This window comes from Dermatophagoides pteronyssinus, unplaced genomic scaffold (assembly GCF_027571235.1).
Source record: "Dermatophagoides pteronyssinus isolate colony J.1.1.1.1 unplaced genomic scaffold, Derpt_VIB-CSIC_2022.12 sq0023, whole genome shotgun sequence".
Classification (NCBI taxonomy): domain Eukaryota; kingdom Metazoa; phylum Arthropoda; class Arachnida; order Sarcoptiformes; family Pyroglyphidae; genus Dermatophagoides; species Dermatophagoides pteronyssinus.
In genome coordinates, this window is record NW_027461547.1 from 245,032 (window position 1) to 263,364 (window position 18,333).

Here is an 18,333-nt window from a genome sequence, read left to right on the forward strand (position 1 = left end):
GGCATCTATTTCGTCTTTTATGAATGGGAAAAAGAGTGTGTTTATGATGAATATATGTTATTGTTACAATATTGTGTGTACCGATGGGCTCACAATTTTCCGCGTATAACTGCTATTATTGAATGTTGTTTCGATTTGAGAATTTCAATTTTTTTAAACCCGAAAACATAATTCGGGAATTTAGAACGTTATCATAAAATTGTTTTTAAAGTTTATTTTGTGAGAAATCATTCTGATCGATCGATAGTCGATGAGCCGATAACATATATTAGCTCATCAATGATATCATAATCATCTTGATTTTGGATATTTATTGTGATAACTTGTACAAATTGTGAATGATTAAAGTATCTTTGAAGTCATCATCATTATCATTGCCAGATTGATTTTAAATCAATCATAATTGTACTTGAAAATAAATTACTGGAAAAAATCTGTTTTTGTTGTTATGTCTACGACGAGCAATGTGATCACGACATCAACATTTCCATCATCATCATCAATGACAATGACCAATAAAAATGAAAATGGCAAGTTTCAAATTTGACAGAATCGTCATCATCAAAATTTACATGTAAAAGTGCAAATATTCATCTATATTTTTCACTTGTAGATTATCAAACAAACATGAACGGAACAAATACGTCCAATAACAACAATAATAACAATGGTTATGAATCATCTTCGATTAATAATAATACCAAAAATGACTCAAACAATGATTTAACAAATAATTCGACTACAACTGCTGGTGGTGATTCTGTTGCGTCAACAGCTACCATTTCAGCAACAACTTCCAACAATCAATCATCCAACAACAATGATAATTCATCCAACAATAATCAACAGGATGATGTATGTAGAGATTATCTACGTAATGTTTGTCGCCGTGGTAAATCATGCCGTTATAAACATCCGGATATTAATGATACCGATATGATGAAAAACAAAGAGCCATATGTATTTTGTCATGATTATCAAAATCGTGAATGTCGGCGAGATAATTGCCGATTTTTACATTGCACTAAACAAGAAGAGGAAATATATCGTAGTACGGGGAAATTGCCACCACATATACAAGCTCAATATCCGTCCGATGATCGTAATGTTGCACCTGTTTGTAAAGATTATCTCAACAATACATGTCGTCGTGGTCCACGATGTAAATATCGTCATCCATTACCGGCTAACGATTCTTTTCATCAATATGGTCATCATCATCATCCACAACAACTTCATCATCCATCTTCAGCATCCAATCCTGTAGCACGCGTTGGTAATCAATTTAATGGGCGAGGTGGTAATTATCCTAATTCACATATGGTCGATTATCCTACACATTATAATCGAGCTGGAACAAACAGCGCAACAATGATGCCTTCAAATTATGGCTCATATGATGGTTATGCCGATGCGACACCTCAGAATAAACGAAAACGTTATGATCCACAATCTTCGATGTATCATCTTGAAAATAATGGTCCATATTCGGGAGCTTACCAGGAACCACCGCCTCCTCCACTCCCATCTGGAAATGTACGAAATACTTATGGTGGTACTAATCCAATGCACGATACACCTTATGGTGCCAGTAGTGCTGCAGGTGGCTACGCGAATTCACAGCCACCTCGTTCACAACAACCACCAACGATCGATTCATCAAGATCATATCTGGAGGAAGAAAATGCGGCGCTAAGACGACGTATTGATGACCTAAAGAAACAGGTGCAAGATTTATTGTCCACAAATGAATATTTACTAGAACAAATGAATCAGATACGTGCATCTGGACAGGCTGCCGTAGCAGCAGCATGTGGTGCACCTCATGGAAACACATCAGTTGCATCATTACAACCGCAACCCACGCCTGGTTCAGTACAATCAACCGCATCGATCGGTATGTCAGCACCGATTACTTTACAAGCACCGGCACAGGCAGCCGTTGCAATTGGTCCATTACCACCAGTTTCAATTGTATCATCGATTGCATCGATTTCATTGCCAACCGTATCGGCACCAGTAACATTGGTACCGAATAGTTCGGCAGCCGCCTATACACCATCAATGGCAACCATGCATTCTTCAAATCCGTGGCCTTTAGGTGTCGATCAATTACTGAAGAATGATCTCTAAGCAATGAATTATGAAAACTAATTTCGTATGGCTTTATCACCGTACGGCTCTATCGATCCATTTCCATTCATTTGATTATTCATGATTAACATTCATATACCGCTTTGCAGATCATCATCATCCTCATAATCAAAATATTAATCACCCGAAAATTCATGAAACAACAAAAAAACTTTCATCCATTCATTTATTTTAAAAATAAAATAAAAATAAATACAAGCGGCATAAAAAATATTCTTTCATTACACAATGATTTATTCATGATTTGTATCCATATCATCAATTGTTGCTTATTAATTATAATTATTATTTGAATTTTTTTCTTTTTTTAATTTGAATTATTTAGTAAAGTCTATATCTTTTTCAAATCTCTAGATTATCGCACACTGACACATACACATACAATAAATTTTTCTAATCAATTCAATATTTAATTATTCGGATCACTCGAATATTATGTATGTATGTGCGAATAGTGAACATGAATGAATGAATGAATGAATGGAAAAACCCTTACCCACAAATTATTTAAATAACCTTGTTTGTCACTAACACTTCATAGGGGTTTTAATTTTTTTCATGATTTTGATTTTGATTATTATCATTGTGCCCAATCATACCGAAACGGATTGACAATTTATTTTATTTTTTCCAAATTAAAAGTCAACATTTTTTGTCGATGATGATGAATAATATTAATAATTTTATTGATAATAATAATAAAAATAAAACAACAAAAATCTTTTTATTTTCATTATCAATTGCGATTGATTGATTATGCTGATGGATCATGGCGACAAGTTTGTTTTAATTTCAAGTTTTTTTCTTTTCATTTTTTTCGATAAGTTATCCAACAAGTTTGAGGTTGGAAAAACAAAATTTCTACTTAATCATCAACAATCTCAAGGTCCATTGATGATGTTGGTCGTTATTTTCTTCGAAATAAAAACAGTAAAAAAACTTGTTTCTGGTGTTTATAGAAAAAAAAATTGTAAATTGGATGATATATTTCAATTAAAAAAATCTAACGTGTATGTTTAGTTTTAAACAAATTCTCTTCAGTTCCCATCTTGATCGTTTAACAAGTGGCCATCATCATTATCATTATGAAAAAAATCATCGAATGTGTACCGAATTTTTCCGAAGGTCGAAATCGTCAGGTTCGATTAACTATTGAAATGGATACATAAATTTCATTTTTTCTGATCTTAGATTATTGATGCAATCGCTGATGCAATTCGTTCTGTTCCTGGTGTTACTTTATTGGATGTAGATGCTGGTCAATCGACTAACCGTACGGTATATACGTTTGTTGGTGATCCGGATACGGTAATAGATGGAGCATTAGCTGCTGCACATGTAGCATATAAATTAATCGATATGAGTAAACATCATGGTGAACATAAACGATTAGGAGCAATGGATGTTTGTCCATTCATACCAGTCAGTGGTGTGACCATGGATGATTGTGCTGATTGTGCACGACGATGTGCAAAACGATTAGCTTCGGAATTGGATATTCCTGTCTATCTTTATGGTTTTGCTTCCAAACAAGATTATCGGTAACATAACGTCTATATCTTTTTTGTGTATTTATTTTTGTTCTCTCTTTTCTATTCGATCAAGACGAGAAGTTCCACAAATTCGAAGTGGAGAATATGAAGGCCTTGCTGAAAAGTTAAAAGATCCATCATGGACGCCGGATTATGGTGAACCGGCATTCAGACCACGATGGGGAGCTTCGATTGTTGGTGCTAGAAAATTTTTAATTGCTTACAATGTCAATTTAGTATCGACTAAAGAACAAGCCCATCGTATAGCGTTGATAATTCGTTCGAATCGTATGGATGGTCAAAAAGGAAGATTAGAAGGCGTCCAAGGTATGGGTTGGTATCTGAAAGAACAAAATATTGCTCAGGTTACGGTGAACATATTGGACTATGAAATTACATCCATACATAAGGTTTACGAAGAAGTTTGTAAGGAAAGCTTAAAATTGAAATTGCCCGTGACTGGCAGTGAAATAGTTGGACTTATACCATTGAAAGCTCTTTTGGATGCTGCAGAATATTACATTGAAAAAGAATCATTATTTGTTCTAGAAGAAGATCAAAAAATACATTTGGCTATTAATAGATTAGGTTTGAATTCGATTGGATCATTCGATCCGAAAAAACGTATTATTGAATATCTGATCAAAGAAGATGATCCAGATAAATTGGTAAATCAAACATTTGCCAATTTTTCTTGGATGGTAGCTGATCGTACTAGTGCACCAGGTGGTGGATCAGTTGCAGCTGCAGTAGCATCACTTGGTTGTGGATTATCATCAATGGTCGCCAAGCTATCGTATGGCAAAAAAATGTTTGAACATACAGACGCACAAATGCGTCGATTAATACCAGCGTTGCATAATGCTGTGGCTAAATTTCTATCATTGGTTGATGAAGATACCAATTCATTTAACAAATATTTCGAAGCTAGAGCTTTGCCACAAGATAGTGAAGATAATATCATCAAGTGTGTAGCTACTTATATGTAAACAATGATGATTTATAAGTGTAAAATTTTTTTTTCTAATAGACGAAAATCGGCAATGGAAGCTGGACTCCGTCATGCAATCGAAATACCAATGACAACAGCAAGAATTATAACAAAATTATGGCCAATCATTGAGGAATTAGTCGAAATATTTCATCTACCAACCAGTAGCGATATAATGGTCAGTGTACATTGCCTAAGAACAGCTGTATATGGATGTGCATATAATATATTCATTAATCTAAAAGAAACGGATCAAAAATCAACACTTCGTGAAGAGGTAATATATTGAGGTCAAATTGAAAACAACCAATCCAATATTAATGGTTTTATCAAACATAGATGGGTAATGAAATTCGTAGCCATATTGATATAGCCGAACAAATGACTGAAAAAATTTTGGCAAGGGTCGAAGAACGCAATCCAATAATGAATAATTGAAAAAAATAAAAATATTTTATTTTTTTTCAAAAATTTTTTTAATTGAACAAGCCAAACTTGACAAATAAAGAGCGAAAGCAAAAGAGTGACAAAAATTATTAGTTGTTTTTTTTTCAACAAAAAAAGACATGTGACAATTAAGAATCAATACAGCCGTAATGTTGATATATTATAGTTTTGGATCAATCAATCATGTGTCAAGAATCACAATCGAGATTTATCGAAATAAATTTGCAATCATTTTTTTTTCTTTTTAAGTTTTTCATAAAGATGATTTTCAATAATTTTTTCATTTTCTAATGATGTTCAGTTTTTTTAGTTAATCAGAAGAAAGAATAAACGAAGACAAAAAAGCATCAGACTAAACAAAAAAAAAAACATTTTTTTCCGGTGCATTTGTTTTAATTTGTTTTTTTTGAATCATTTAGTAGAATTTGTTGTATCCATATTACTTGAAATCGAACTAGCCGAAGTTGTAGAGCCATTTGATGATGAAACTGGTGATGAATTTTGTGATAATCGACCAAACAATAATTCCGATGTAGCAGCAGATGTTGGTGAAGGCGATAAAAAATTTGTTGTCGCATCGACACCAGAAACATTCGTATTAGCGGTAGTCGAATTCGGTGGTGATGAGCTTAGTGGTGCCCATGGTGATTTACCACCAAATAACTCAAATACGGTAGATGATGGTGGATTATTATCAACAAATGCAGCAGGAGGGGAAACAGTGGCGGCTGAAGAAACGACCGGTGTTGTTGAAACGCCAACAGGATCTTGATGCATTGTTGTAGGATGATGATGGTTTGTCGTAGGAGGTTGAACCAATGAATTGAAATCTACATTATCATTCGCATTGAATGTAGGATTTCGAATATAATTACGAAATGGAGTGTCGAATGCGGACCACACTCCGCCAGATTGGGAAGATGTTTGAGTAGAATTATTTGACCCAATCATAGTGTGTGAGTGGCAGTTATTCGTTGCTGATGTTGGAGACGAATTCGCTGACAACCAATTAATTCGATTTGCCGATGAAGATTCGATTGGTGATAAACCACTGCTAAATGTGTTCACAGATGGTTTAACTGATTCGGAAAAGTTGGAAAAAATATTTGTGTTCGATGGAGAAGCTATTGATGAGGGCCAAGTTGATTCGGCTGCTGAAGATGGCCATACAGAATCTTGATGACCATGATTATCGGCAAGATTGGTGAACATTCCAGTGATTCCTGAGCCAACTGCTTTTGATGTTGAATTATTAGATGTAAGCAATGAATCCAAAGTTGGATTGAATTCCGAATTCCATGGCGATGATCTGGTCGTTTGTAATAGCGAATTGACGTTTACTGTAGATGGAGTGTTAACTATCTTTCCACCCACACACAAACCATTTGAAACAGCTGACTGTTGTTGTTCATACACGAGCGATTGTGATTTGGATGTTGGTTCCAAAAGTGAATCCAACTGACCGAGCAAATTTTTTGCCGAATTCGATGACGAATTAAATGGTGATAACAATGACAATGGTGTTTTCTGATTTAATGATTTTTCCAAACAAGAATTAAACATGGCAAAATGATTCGAATCTGTGGGTGGAGATGAAAGTAATTTATTCCGTTGCGTCGATAAAATCGATGATTGCTGCTGCTGTTGAGCGGTGGTAGGTCGTCCAATAACGGGTGAAAAAGTTGTAGTTGAAATGCCAGGACTGGTGATTGGGCTCGATGATGATTGTAGTGGTGCTACGGCTGCTGATGTTGTTTTCATTGGATTTAAAGAGAGACTAGATTGAACATTGGCCAAATTTATGTTATGGCCAGCCGGTGCTGGTGGTGATATTGATGTCGATTGTGATGGCGATATTGTTCTTGGTGTTGCATATGAACCATTTCCAACTGATGCTACTGCCGTTGTCTGCGGAAGTGATTTACTATTTATATGAGTCATATTCGAATCATTCATGTTAAATAATTGTTTTCCATATATTTTTGAGCTATGATTTTTATCATTCAAACTATTACGATATTCTTGATAGTTGATCGATTGTGGAAAACGTGAATGATGATGAGGATATTTTTTCATCTGTGCCATTGAAGATTCATAATTGCTTCCATTGTTAACACCCAATGAAGACGTTCCTCCTTTCGATGAGGTGGATGATGGTGAACAACGTTCCAGAAGATCATTACTCCATTCACCGATTTCCCATTTATCATCTGTGATTGGTGAAGTTGTCTGAAATTTTGAATGTCCACCACCACGACGTTGACCGTTAAATGATGATCGGTTATTATTAGAAACGGCAACTTTTTCATCGATTGCAGCAAATTCTTCAGTTTGTTTGACCAATTGGTTCATTGCCAATTCTGTAATATAAAAGAAAAGAATAATTTTTAGAATATATAAAAAAATCAATTAGAAAAACAAACCGGTATCAAAGCTTGTGATAGGTGAATCCCAAATATCTTTGCCATTGTTATTTTTGTCATTCACTCCATAGTAACCAAAATAACCGGATTTAGAATTCCCTGTAGCATGATTGAATTCTTTAGCTGTACGAAATGCATCAAATTTTGTCTCTTTATTATGACTTGATTTATAAGAAAATGAATAATTCTGTTCAGCATTAGTTTTAAATGGCGATACCGTACGAAATGAATCAAAATGATTTTCATTTTCATTCGAATTCGATTGAAATACGGCCGATGTTTGATTCCATGATAGATTAGATTCGGATACATACACTGATGAATCACTATTAGCCATCAATGCACTAGTAGGTTTTGATTGCTGTTGATTTGAATCATTTTGTGTGAATGGTAATGTTGCCGATCTGGTTTTTGTGGGCATAAAATCCTGATTGATAGTTGCTTCAATTTGTTCAAATTTTGTTGATGTCAATGATTCTTGCGATGATTTTAATGATTCAGAGATAGAATTACATTTAAATGAAAATTTTTCCTTTTTACCATTGTCTAAATTTTTAGCAACATTTTTGATTTTCATGCTTACAGTTGGTGTTGGTTTTTTCGCAAATTGTTCTGTTTGAGTCTTATCCATTGTTTTCGATGTTGGTAATTTGTATGTTGATTTTGATGTAGATGATTCTCGTTTACTTTTCTTTCCTTGACGACTAGCATTGGGTGAATTATTACCAGAGTTATTATTTGATGCGGTGTTTGTTGTTGGTGTAGCCACCATTTCATCCAATGAATCATTTGAATGAGATTTTTTATTATCTGTTTGATTCAGACGTGTAGATAATGAAGACGTCTGCTTTGATATTGATGACGCAAAAAAACTAGATGAATCTGAAGAACGGTTACTATGTTCGGACGATGATGAATCTTGTCTTAAAAAATCCGACTGTGCTAGATGACTCCATGAAGATGAATTTTGATGATGATTAGTAGAAGGTGTTGTTGTTACCGTTGTAATGGACTCGTAATCAAAATCCAAGGATCCGTTGGAATGGTGGTGTTTCGAAGTTGTTTCTGTCTGTTGTTGTTTAGTGGTTGATGGCTCAGATGTTGTAGATTTCGATTGACTTCTTCGATGCTGATGTAGATTACCATTAGGTATCGGCTGTTGTTGTTTTGCACCACGACGATTTCTTACTTTTTGATTCGATAATTGATTATGATTTGATGATGATCCAACTGTAGAATACGGATGATTATGTTTTCCATTAGCTATTGCCATATTTGAAGATCCATTAGCTAAGATTTTATGTCCTGCAGATTCAATTACTGATGATGAATTATTATGGTTGCTCAAATCATTATCACATTTGTAAGCATTACCACCATTGTTTCCATCATCATTACCATCATGTTTTTTCGTTGTACTTAGATCGTTGTTTAAGAATTCATATTTTGAACTGTAATAATTCAATGCAATTCGATGTCCATCAAATATGGCCACAATAGTCGAAAGTATTAGAACGAACAAAGCCATTGTGACAAGAATATAATAAAGATGTGGCTCCCATATTGGCCGTGGTAATGCTTCTAAACATAATTGTAACAAATTTGATGGTACATTGGCTACAAGTAAGAATCGTTGTGCACCCAATGAATCATCATCATCAATCATAATGGTTAATTCATGTGTTATCGTATGCTGAGTAAAATCGGGTGAATACAAAATCTCAATATCAACCGTTTGATTTGGTGACAAAAGTATTGGCTCACAACGGCTAATACGAAAACCGTGACCTTCACAAGGCATGCCATCGATAAGAAAGTTACGGATCTGTAAAGCCATACGACCAATATTGACTGCTTTGAAACGTTCACGCATCACTAACGTATTGTAACTGACTGGTTTATGATTATTACTGCTTGACAACGATGATGATGATAATGATGGAGGAGAGTCTATACCTGATTTAGCCAATATCAGATTACGACATCGTTTTTCCAAGGATCTTTCAGGAAAATCAAACACTAATCGTGAATTTAATGTATTGGGTAATGTTTTTCCAATTTTAAGTAAACCACGGCCACCTTCACCGCGTAACATGACAACATCAATTATAGTCAGATTATTTCTCAATATCAATAATGATGTATAATTTTTCTCATCAGGTGGGTTAAATGTTACGGCTAAACGATGTCTTACACCGGCTGGCAGTAGCATTATATACGAATTGGCATTCGGTTCTACACCTAACCATTCGGTGATACGTTGAACTTGTGAATTGGAAGCAATCGTATTGTTATGCAAAGAGAATGCAGATCGATTATGGCCATTACGAATTGCCGATTGTATTGCTTGTAAATCACTTTTCGACCATTGTTGATGAAATATTGAATTTGATGTAAGTTGTAATAGGATTTCTGAATTTGGATAATCAATGACGTTTATTGCTTGTACCAATACTTCACGATCAGCGGTATTTTCAATTAAAAGTTCTTTAGTCACTTTTTGCCCGACACGAATAGATGGAAAACGAATGACCAATTTGTTCGCTAACCGTGGCCAATGTTGATGTGCTTGAATAGGTGCTACAAATGAACCAAAACCATCAATCTGTAGACGAACGTTTACCGTTGGTTTACGATCCAATTCGGTCATTGATAACCACTGATTTCGTAATAATTTATATAGCTCTTTATCGATATATGCAGTATCAGAATAAAGTCCTGAACCCAATAACCATAAATGGCCAACTTCTTTTTCTACGTCCAATGCTGTATAACATAATTTCTGATAACATGCTGCGGATGGATCAAATTGTATCTGTATCTGATTGTCATGGCCAGGTTTGATCAATTGATCAATTAATTTGATTTTGAAACGTTCATCTTTGGGTACGATGAAAGCTCCTTTGATTTTTATTGTACTACTATAATTACTTTTTATGTTTAACATTGATTTTACGATCTTTCCGGGAAATGTTTTTGGCAATATCACTGGTTCAGCCATTAGATTTCCATTTAATACTTTAATTGTCAATGGCACTGTCAATTTTTCATATGCAGTTATTATTGTAATCATTCCATTATGAACGCCTTCATTAGAAAGTTTTTGAACATGTACACGAAATACAGCAAAATGGTTCGGCTCAAGTGATCGAAACTGTCAAACGAGAAAAAAACATACATTCAACCATATTGTATAAATATAAAACTAAAATAAATTTTAATCCCAAACGAGATGAAAAAAACAAACCTCGGACGAACGAGTCGATGTCGATGCAGGAGGCGATGGTGATGATTCCATTGGTATTGATGATGATTCGATTCGTTGACTTATGGCGCTTATATTACCTTGACTAGTACCGACTAATTCAATTATCAATCCGGTAATATTACATTGCCAATATATCAAACGTATTGCTATTGGATTATGATTTGCAACCACAAATGTTGATGTTTTTTGCTCATTCAATCCGACCAGGCCCATATCTAATTTACTTTGGTCTGAAGAATTTGGTATAAACTATTTTTCAAAAAAAAATGAAAATGAGAATGACGAAAAAATCTCAATTCAGTGAATGAAACATACCAACTCCAATCTTCCTTGATAAGCATACAAAGGCAAATCAAAATAGCTTAGATTAGTCAATAAACGAAACACAGTTGAAAAATGACTAAGCTGAGGTGATGGTGTGAATTCAATCTGCAATAACGGGAAAGATTTTCCGACCGGTAACGTTATAGGCAATGAATAAGGGGCTTTAGTGGTCAAACGAAAATATGGTTTTGCCTCGTCCGGTAATATTATATCATGTACAATGATTGGATTATCAAAACGATTTTCTACATTCATTACGCGTTGTTCAAGATAGTTTGAGCTTGAATTCATAAAGAAATGTGATTGTGTACCATTGAAATGTAGTTCTCTGTTATGATTGAAATTTTTTTTAAATGGATTAATTATAGAAAAAATAAGAAATTACCCTTGTATAACTCGAACAATAAACGGAATCGTCAATTTATATTGATTGTTTTTTGATTTTATCAAAACTTTTCCTAAACATAAACCTATACAGGAGAATTGACTGGGATCAAGTATCAATTTGGCCACATGATAAGGATTGGATGATTGTGGTGGAACTTTGATTGGACCACTGAAATCAGCAATACTTAGACCATCGAAAATGGGTGTTACAACAATACTCTGAACAGAGACGGATTTTTGCGCGGCATTTATAACCTGTATTGGCAATGCTTTCGGTGGATCATGTTTGGCTCTTAGTACACCAAAATCCAATGTATCTAATGGCGAATAGAGACCGGGTGAGTTGCTCACTTCAACTTCGACTGGTAGCATCAATTGTATATCGGGTTGGCTTGTACGAATCCTTATATAAGATGTATGATTTGATACAATACGAGCGACTAAATGCGCCTTCATCACTGGACGTGTTTCATATGGTGGTACATTCCACAACGAACTTGGCGCTTCATATTCATCATCGGGTAATTCTAAATGTAATCCACCACCTGAGGTATACATTTCTGTAAGCTACATAATGATATTTGTTAAATAATTTTATTCATTAAATTCAAATGATTAAAAACAAACATACTTGTAGAGGCGTCGAAAATGGATTATAAATATAGATCAACGAAGCAAATGATGAATTCAATGGAACACGTGCACCGATCAACGGCCTGATACGAAACGGGCTATGTTCACCATATGCTGATACACGATACGGAAATGATCCGGCTGATGAATGTATATAAAGAGTATTATTGACTAAACCTTCTTGACGGGCAAGGAACACCACTTGAAATGAAGTATTTGATCTTGGTGGGAGGATTTTTTCCTCAAAAAATGAACAATGAAAATGTTCAGTGTTGCCTGATATCGAGATCAATTGCAATGTAATTTCATCATCATCATTATGAATATGCACCGTTTTTATGATCGGCATACCAATAGAACTAATTTTATATTGTTAATTAAGAAAAAATAGAATCAATTTTTTCTCAATATTAAACAATTTCGATACATACTGATAGCCGAAAGTTAGCGATTCTGGTGAGAATCGAACATATGTAGCTTGATTTTTATTATGATGAAATTGGCCACTACTACTACCACCATCATCTTGATCTTGATTCAGTGTCGATGATGAATGTTCGATATCATCGAATGAAGCAGCTTGATTGGCGGAAGAATGATCTATAAGTAAAAAATATAAATGAAAATAAAATACAATAGATATGGTAATTACCAAAATGAAATTGTTTTGCCCAGGTAACATCGGTGAATTCGTGCATAATGCACAGAAAAGCAAGGACCAGAATTGAAGAAAATTCGATAAAAAATCGAATGCCGGCAATTGAAATCATTTTGGTATCGTGATTTATAATTAATTGACGATTGATCTGCTGCTGATACATTGATTCGTTGAACGAAATGGCTCGTTGAAATGTTCGACGTCGTTGTAGTCAATATTAATTGCTGTTGTTGTTGTTGATAATTATTCGAATGCATCAGCATCGATGATTTTCAATTATGAAATAATATATTATAAATCAATGAGTAAATTTATTGATGTTTTTTAGTGGAAATTTTCTTTTTTCAATTAGAGAATCTGATCTGAAAATATAATAATCCAAAATTAGAAAAAGAGAAAAAACAAAATATTGAGGAAATTTTCAAGAATATTTTCCTTTCAATATGGAAAAAAAATTTCAGAGAAAAAACACGTCGACGACTTTTCTTTGATATTTGTATATGTATGAGTGTTTTAAATTTGATTTCGATAAGATTTCTGTACGGATAATCATTTTAATAAAGGACATTGGAGAAACAAACGATTGATTTAATATTATGATATAAAATTAGCTAAATTTACATTTGTATAATTGTAGGTAGAATTCTTCATACAGATTCTTTAATCGAGTTGAAAAAACTGATCAAAAAAAAACAGAAATTTAACAACATCAACAACATAAAGGAAGTATTCTATCTGTACATCATGTAAAGGTAATTTTGGCTATAATATCCTAAAAGATTTTATCTAATCTTATCGACTCGAATGATATTTTTTATTTGATATTTTTTTAATTTCATTTTTAAAAACTTACATTTATTCATTGTTTTTGAATTTTGAGTTCTATAGATGATGATGAATTTTGAAATCAAAAGATTTTTGAAGGGAGAAAAACGAACAAAAAAGAAATTTCGGTTATCAAATGATTTATTTCATCAAAATATAATTGATGTTTATCACATGTTATCCGTATTATCAATTATGATGTTTCTGTTATTTAATTTTGATTGCTTCTACATTCAAAAAAAACCGATTTTAAATTAATGATGATGAAGATGATAATGGTGGGATAGAAAAACAGACAATAGAAAAAGATCGCAACAAAGAAACAATCAACGAATCAAATAGAAACTAGATATCGATGTTCAGATATGATTTGTAGTTTTAAAAAAAATTAATCTTTTTTATCTCATTGATATTATAATTATTTTAGATTATAAAGATGGAAGATATTGTCGCCGTAGCGACACAATAAATATATGTAACGATTGTTTGATTCTTTTAATCGTAATGGATAAATGAAGGAAAACAATTACGGATTGAATGAATTATCATTGATTATTAACAATAATAGCATTCAATGATGATAGATTTTTGATGTTGTTGTTTATTATGATGAGATCTGTTTAGAAATAAAAATTTAATTAACATCTAATCATTATCTGAAGATATAACACTTACGATTGTAACATCGATGAAATTTTTATTTGCAAAAAAAAAAATTTATAATTGAAAAAAACCCTCGTAGAAAGAAAAAAAGATTTTGTATAAAGAATATTCTCAGGTATGTTCATTTCATGTATGGGTTATTTTGGTTTTTGTTATTGCTAATTTCATATTATTTCTTGAAAGTTATTTCCACTTTTTTTTTCTCAAACATCATCTCTGATTTCAGAGATTAATAGTGTGTGTGTGTGTTTGCTTTACTCATTGCATCATCAATATGTTTGCGTTCGAAAGAATTATCGTATTCACTATAACTGGATGTAGGAAACAAATATTTTTCTATATTTTTTTTGCATAAGAATATTTCTCATTACTCTTAATGTCGAGTTCTCAACTCAAAAAAAAAATGAAATTCGTTCTTTCTTTTTTACACTGCTTTTTTTTCCCGAGTGAGTGACAAGTAAAGTGAATGAATGAACGAATGATTGTCGTCGTTGTTGTTGTTGTCGTATTCTTTGCTATGGTGAGAGAGTGAGAGGAAAAAGAAAGAAAAAAAACAAACTTCTCACGATGATCGGATGGAAATCAAATAGATATTAATCACTGTCGTTATCATAACGATCATAACCATACACACAAACAAAACAAAGTCAATAACAATGATGACAAATAAATTTTTTTAAAATTCTGTTTAATTGTTGGTATGGTTCGATAGAATTTAAAATTATGCAAGAGTATGAAAACCAAAATGAAACCAATCCGTTTTATTGTTTTTCGGGTATATTTCCAATCCAATCCAATCATAAACAAACATACACACAATAAACAAACTGTGTAAGAATCCTTTTATTTTCGAAATTTTTATTTTGCTTCAAGATACAAAATCGAAAAAACAGAATATCGAAAATCAAACCAAAACAAATCTGTATACAGGTAATTTGTGAAAAAAGAAGCTAAATAATAATAAAAATAAATGAATTACAAACGAGAATGTGACGATGATGATGATGATGACAAGAAGATGATGATGATGAAAAAAACTAAAAAAAAAGCAACACGCTTGTGCCAAAAAAAACAAGACACAGTATCTTTTTCTCCTTTCTCTCTTTCTACCGTTCTTCGTATATCTATACCGTGTGTGGGATTGTGAAATGGTGTGTTCGAAAAGAGGGGACGACAATAACAAGCCACGAAGCGGCTTTAATTCCAAACACCAAAACAACAACAACTTTTACACATTGTATAAGGCGCATATAGAAGATATAGAGAGAGATGGATAGATGGATGGATACACAAAGTGAATGTATACATAGAAAAAAAGGGGGAATGGAAACAAAAAAATCCAACACACAAACACACAAGTTTATATGTTGAAAGTATTTCAGTTTTTTTTCTATCTTCAATTCACTTTTCTTACAAACAGGTAAAGTAATTTTGTGATTGGATTCGAGATTCTTTGACTAAAATAAAAAATTATCTTGATTATCTATTCATATTTTAAATTTTCTTTATTGTCTTTGCGATTTTATTCGAACAAAAACCTCTGTATCATTTTCTTTTTTTCATCAGTCATATAGTTCCTTAAATCATGGACATCGTATGGATCGGATATAGCTTGACAAGATTTTTGATAAATTCTGGAAATTAACAAAAATGATAAAATATTCGAAAAAGCAAGATTCGAATTCGAAAGAATTCGTTTACAGTGTGCAAGTGTATCCGCGAATACTCTTAAAGTGTAAACAACAATGGATTTTGTATTCAACAGCAACACCATCATATCCCATCACACATTCGCCTTAAATGGTAGCGGCATTGACAAAAAGAAATTTCATGTGTTTATTTCCTTCGATTTGATTGGGGCAAAAAAACTAAAGGGGTTTGGTTTTTTTCTAAATGTTCTCTTTTTTTCTCTTTTCTTGATTTATTAATTGACATTTGCGCATTATTTCCATTTTTAACTATCTTTTTTTTTCACTTGTTCCAGAAAAATTTTTCTTTGAAACAAAATCATTCCATTTTTCTTCACGCTATTCTTTCATGGTAATTTACTAACAAACAAAAATCGAAAATCGATTATTGAAAATGAATTTTTAAAAAAAATTTTATTTTCATTATATGATTTTCAAAGGTGTAATTGTGATTGATTAGTTTTTAGGATGCCATGCTAGATGATTTTGTCGAATTTGTTCATCAAAATCTAATTGATCATATGATGGACGATAAATTCTTCTACGAAGAAATTCATATTTATTTATCGGTTCAGGTCTATAATTTGCATGACCATTTTGAAATAACCATTCGGTAATTTTGGTAGCTATTTGTAATGAAACTTCATTGATTTCTTTTAATGGTGGATATACACTTCCGTTTGTCAATGTTTGTTCTTGTACTAATTCAGCTAAAGATTCAGCTGCTATAATAAAAATTTCATCAACAACATGATAAACTTGACATGCCATCACTGCTAATGCAATGGCTGGAAAAATATAAACATTATTTCCCTGTCCGGTAACGATTGTTTTGTTTTCATATTTTACAGGATCAAATGGTGATCCACTTGCAAATATACAACGACCATTTGTATAATGAATTGCTTCCCATGCTGTACATTCAGATTTAGAATTAGGGTTTGATAAAGCAAAAATGATTGGTCTTTCATTTAAATCGGCCATTCGTTTTAATGCTGTTTTAGTGAATGCACCTTTAACGGCAGCCGCACCAATCAAACATGTTGGCTGACAAATTTCAATAATTTCAAGTAAATCATTTGTTTTCGGTATATTTTTAGCAAATATTTTTTTATGATAATCATCATTATTTTCATCAAAATTTCTTTCATTCGTAACCAATCCATTTGAATCGATTAACCAAATTTTTTCGCATGCCATTTCAAGATTGACGCCTTGTTTTAGCATAGCCATTACTAATAGATTGGAAATACCTAATGCAGCTCCGCCTGCACCAAAGAATAAAAATCGATGTTGATCGATCCGTTTGTCAATATGACGGAATGCTGTCAAAAGACCTGCTACAATGACAGATGCTGTACCCTGTATATCATCATTGAATGTACAATATTGTTGTTTATATTTATCTAACAAACGGAATGCATTACGATTGCCAAAATCTTCGAATTGTATCAAGCATGTTCTACCCCATTTATTTTTGACGGCTGCCATAAATTCATCCAAAAATTGATCATATTTTGGTCCAATTTCACGTTTTCTTCTTAATCCAATATAATATGGATCATTCAATAATGTTTCATTATTAGTACCAACATCCAAACAAATTGGCAATGTTAATTCCGGTGGAATACCACCGATAGCTGAATATAGCGCCATCTTTCCGACCGGTATGCCCATACCGTTTGCACCTAAATCACCAAGACCAAGAATACGTTCACCATCGGTTACGACGATAGCTTTAATATCCGGTTCATCCCAATTATCAAGTATTTGATGTATACGACCGAAATGTTCATCAATATTTATAAACATTCCTCTTGGACGATTAAAAATTAGACTATATTTTTCACATCCAAGACCAACAGTCGGTGTATAAACAATTGGCATTAATTCATCTGTATATAATTGTAATGCATGATAAAATAAACGTTTATTATAATCTTGAAGATCTCTCATAAATAGATATTTATATAAATCATCATTTATATGTTTCAAATGTTCCATAACAATTTTAACCTGTAATTCTTGTGTACGAATAGCTGGTGGTAAAAGGCCATCCAATTTATAGATAATACGTTCCTTTTGATTAAATGCTAAACCTTTATTCAATTCTGGTTCGCGTAATAGATCACGACTACATAATCGTTTACTATCGTCTATTATTGTTTGACATTTAGAATATGAGTTAAATTTTTCAAACATAAATCTTTTTATCATCAAAAATGTTTGTCGTATTCGAAAATGAAACATTTTCTTTTTTTTTCAAAATTATTTTTGCCACTACATTCCAATGTTATACCTAATTAGTACGGTATTAAATAGGAAAATAATTTCGTTCGA

General features: G+C 32.8%; 3 protein-coding genes and 1 pseudogene across 3 annotated transcripts; 2 read left to right on the forward strand and 2 right to left on the reverse strand.

Moving 5' to 3' along the window:
* The first annotated feature begins 68 nt into the window (after window positions 1-68).
* On the forward strand, window positions 69-2,887 carry LOC113791795 (uncharacterized). The gene is made up of 2 exons (XM_027341624.2): window positions 69-530; window positions 614-2,887. Exons 1-2 carry the CDS (start codon window positions 449-451, stop codon window positions 2,131-2,133), a joined length of 1,602 nt encoding a protein of 533 aa, XP_027197425.1. The 5' UTR covers window positions 69-448; the 3' UTR covers window positions 2,134-2,887.
* A 188-nt stretch (window positions 2,888-3,075) lies between these two features.
* On the forward strand, window positions 3,076-5,138 carry LOC113792107 (formimidoyltransferase-cyclodeaminase-like). Its single transcript, XM_027341999.2, has 5 exons — window positions 3,076-3,293; window positions 3,346-3,695; window positions 3,760-4,653; window positions 4,717-4,954; window positions 5,017-5,138. The coding sequence occupies exons 1-5, from the start codon at window positions 3,240-3,242 to the stop codon at window positions 5,113-5,115; spliced, it is 1,635 nt and encodes a 544-aa protein (XP_027197800.2). The 5' UTR covers window positions 3,076-3,239; the 3' UTR covers window positions 5,116-5,138.
* Window positions 5,139-5,201: 63 nt separating this feature from the next.
* Window positions 5,202-13,788, reverse strand: Tmem131 (Transmembrane protein 131). Its single transcript, XM_027341998.2, has 9 exons — window positions 13,671-13,788; window positions 12,812-13,179; window positions 12,591-12,759; window positions 12,158-12,518; window positions 11,525-12,093; window positions 11,131-11,467; window positions 10,795-11,064; window positions 7,548-10,701; window positions 5,202-7,484 (listed from the first exon to the last, which is right to left on the reverse strand). The coding sequence occupies exons 2-9, from the start codon at window positions 12,978-12,980 to the stop codon at window positions 5,536-5,538; spliced, it is 6,978 nt and encodes a 2,325-aa protein (XP_027197799.2). The 5' UTR covers window positions 12,981-13,179; window positions 13,671-13,788; the 3' UTR covers window positions 5,202-5,535.
* A 2,614-nt stretch (window positions 13,789-16,402) lies between these two features.
* Window positions 16,403-18,290, reverse strand: LOC113791808 (NADP-dependent malic enzyme pseudogene; annotated as a pseudogene).
* Between the last annotated feature and the right edge of the window lie 43 nt (window positions 18,291-18,333).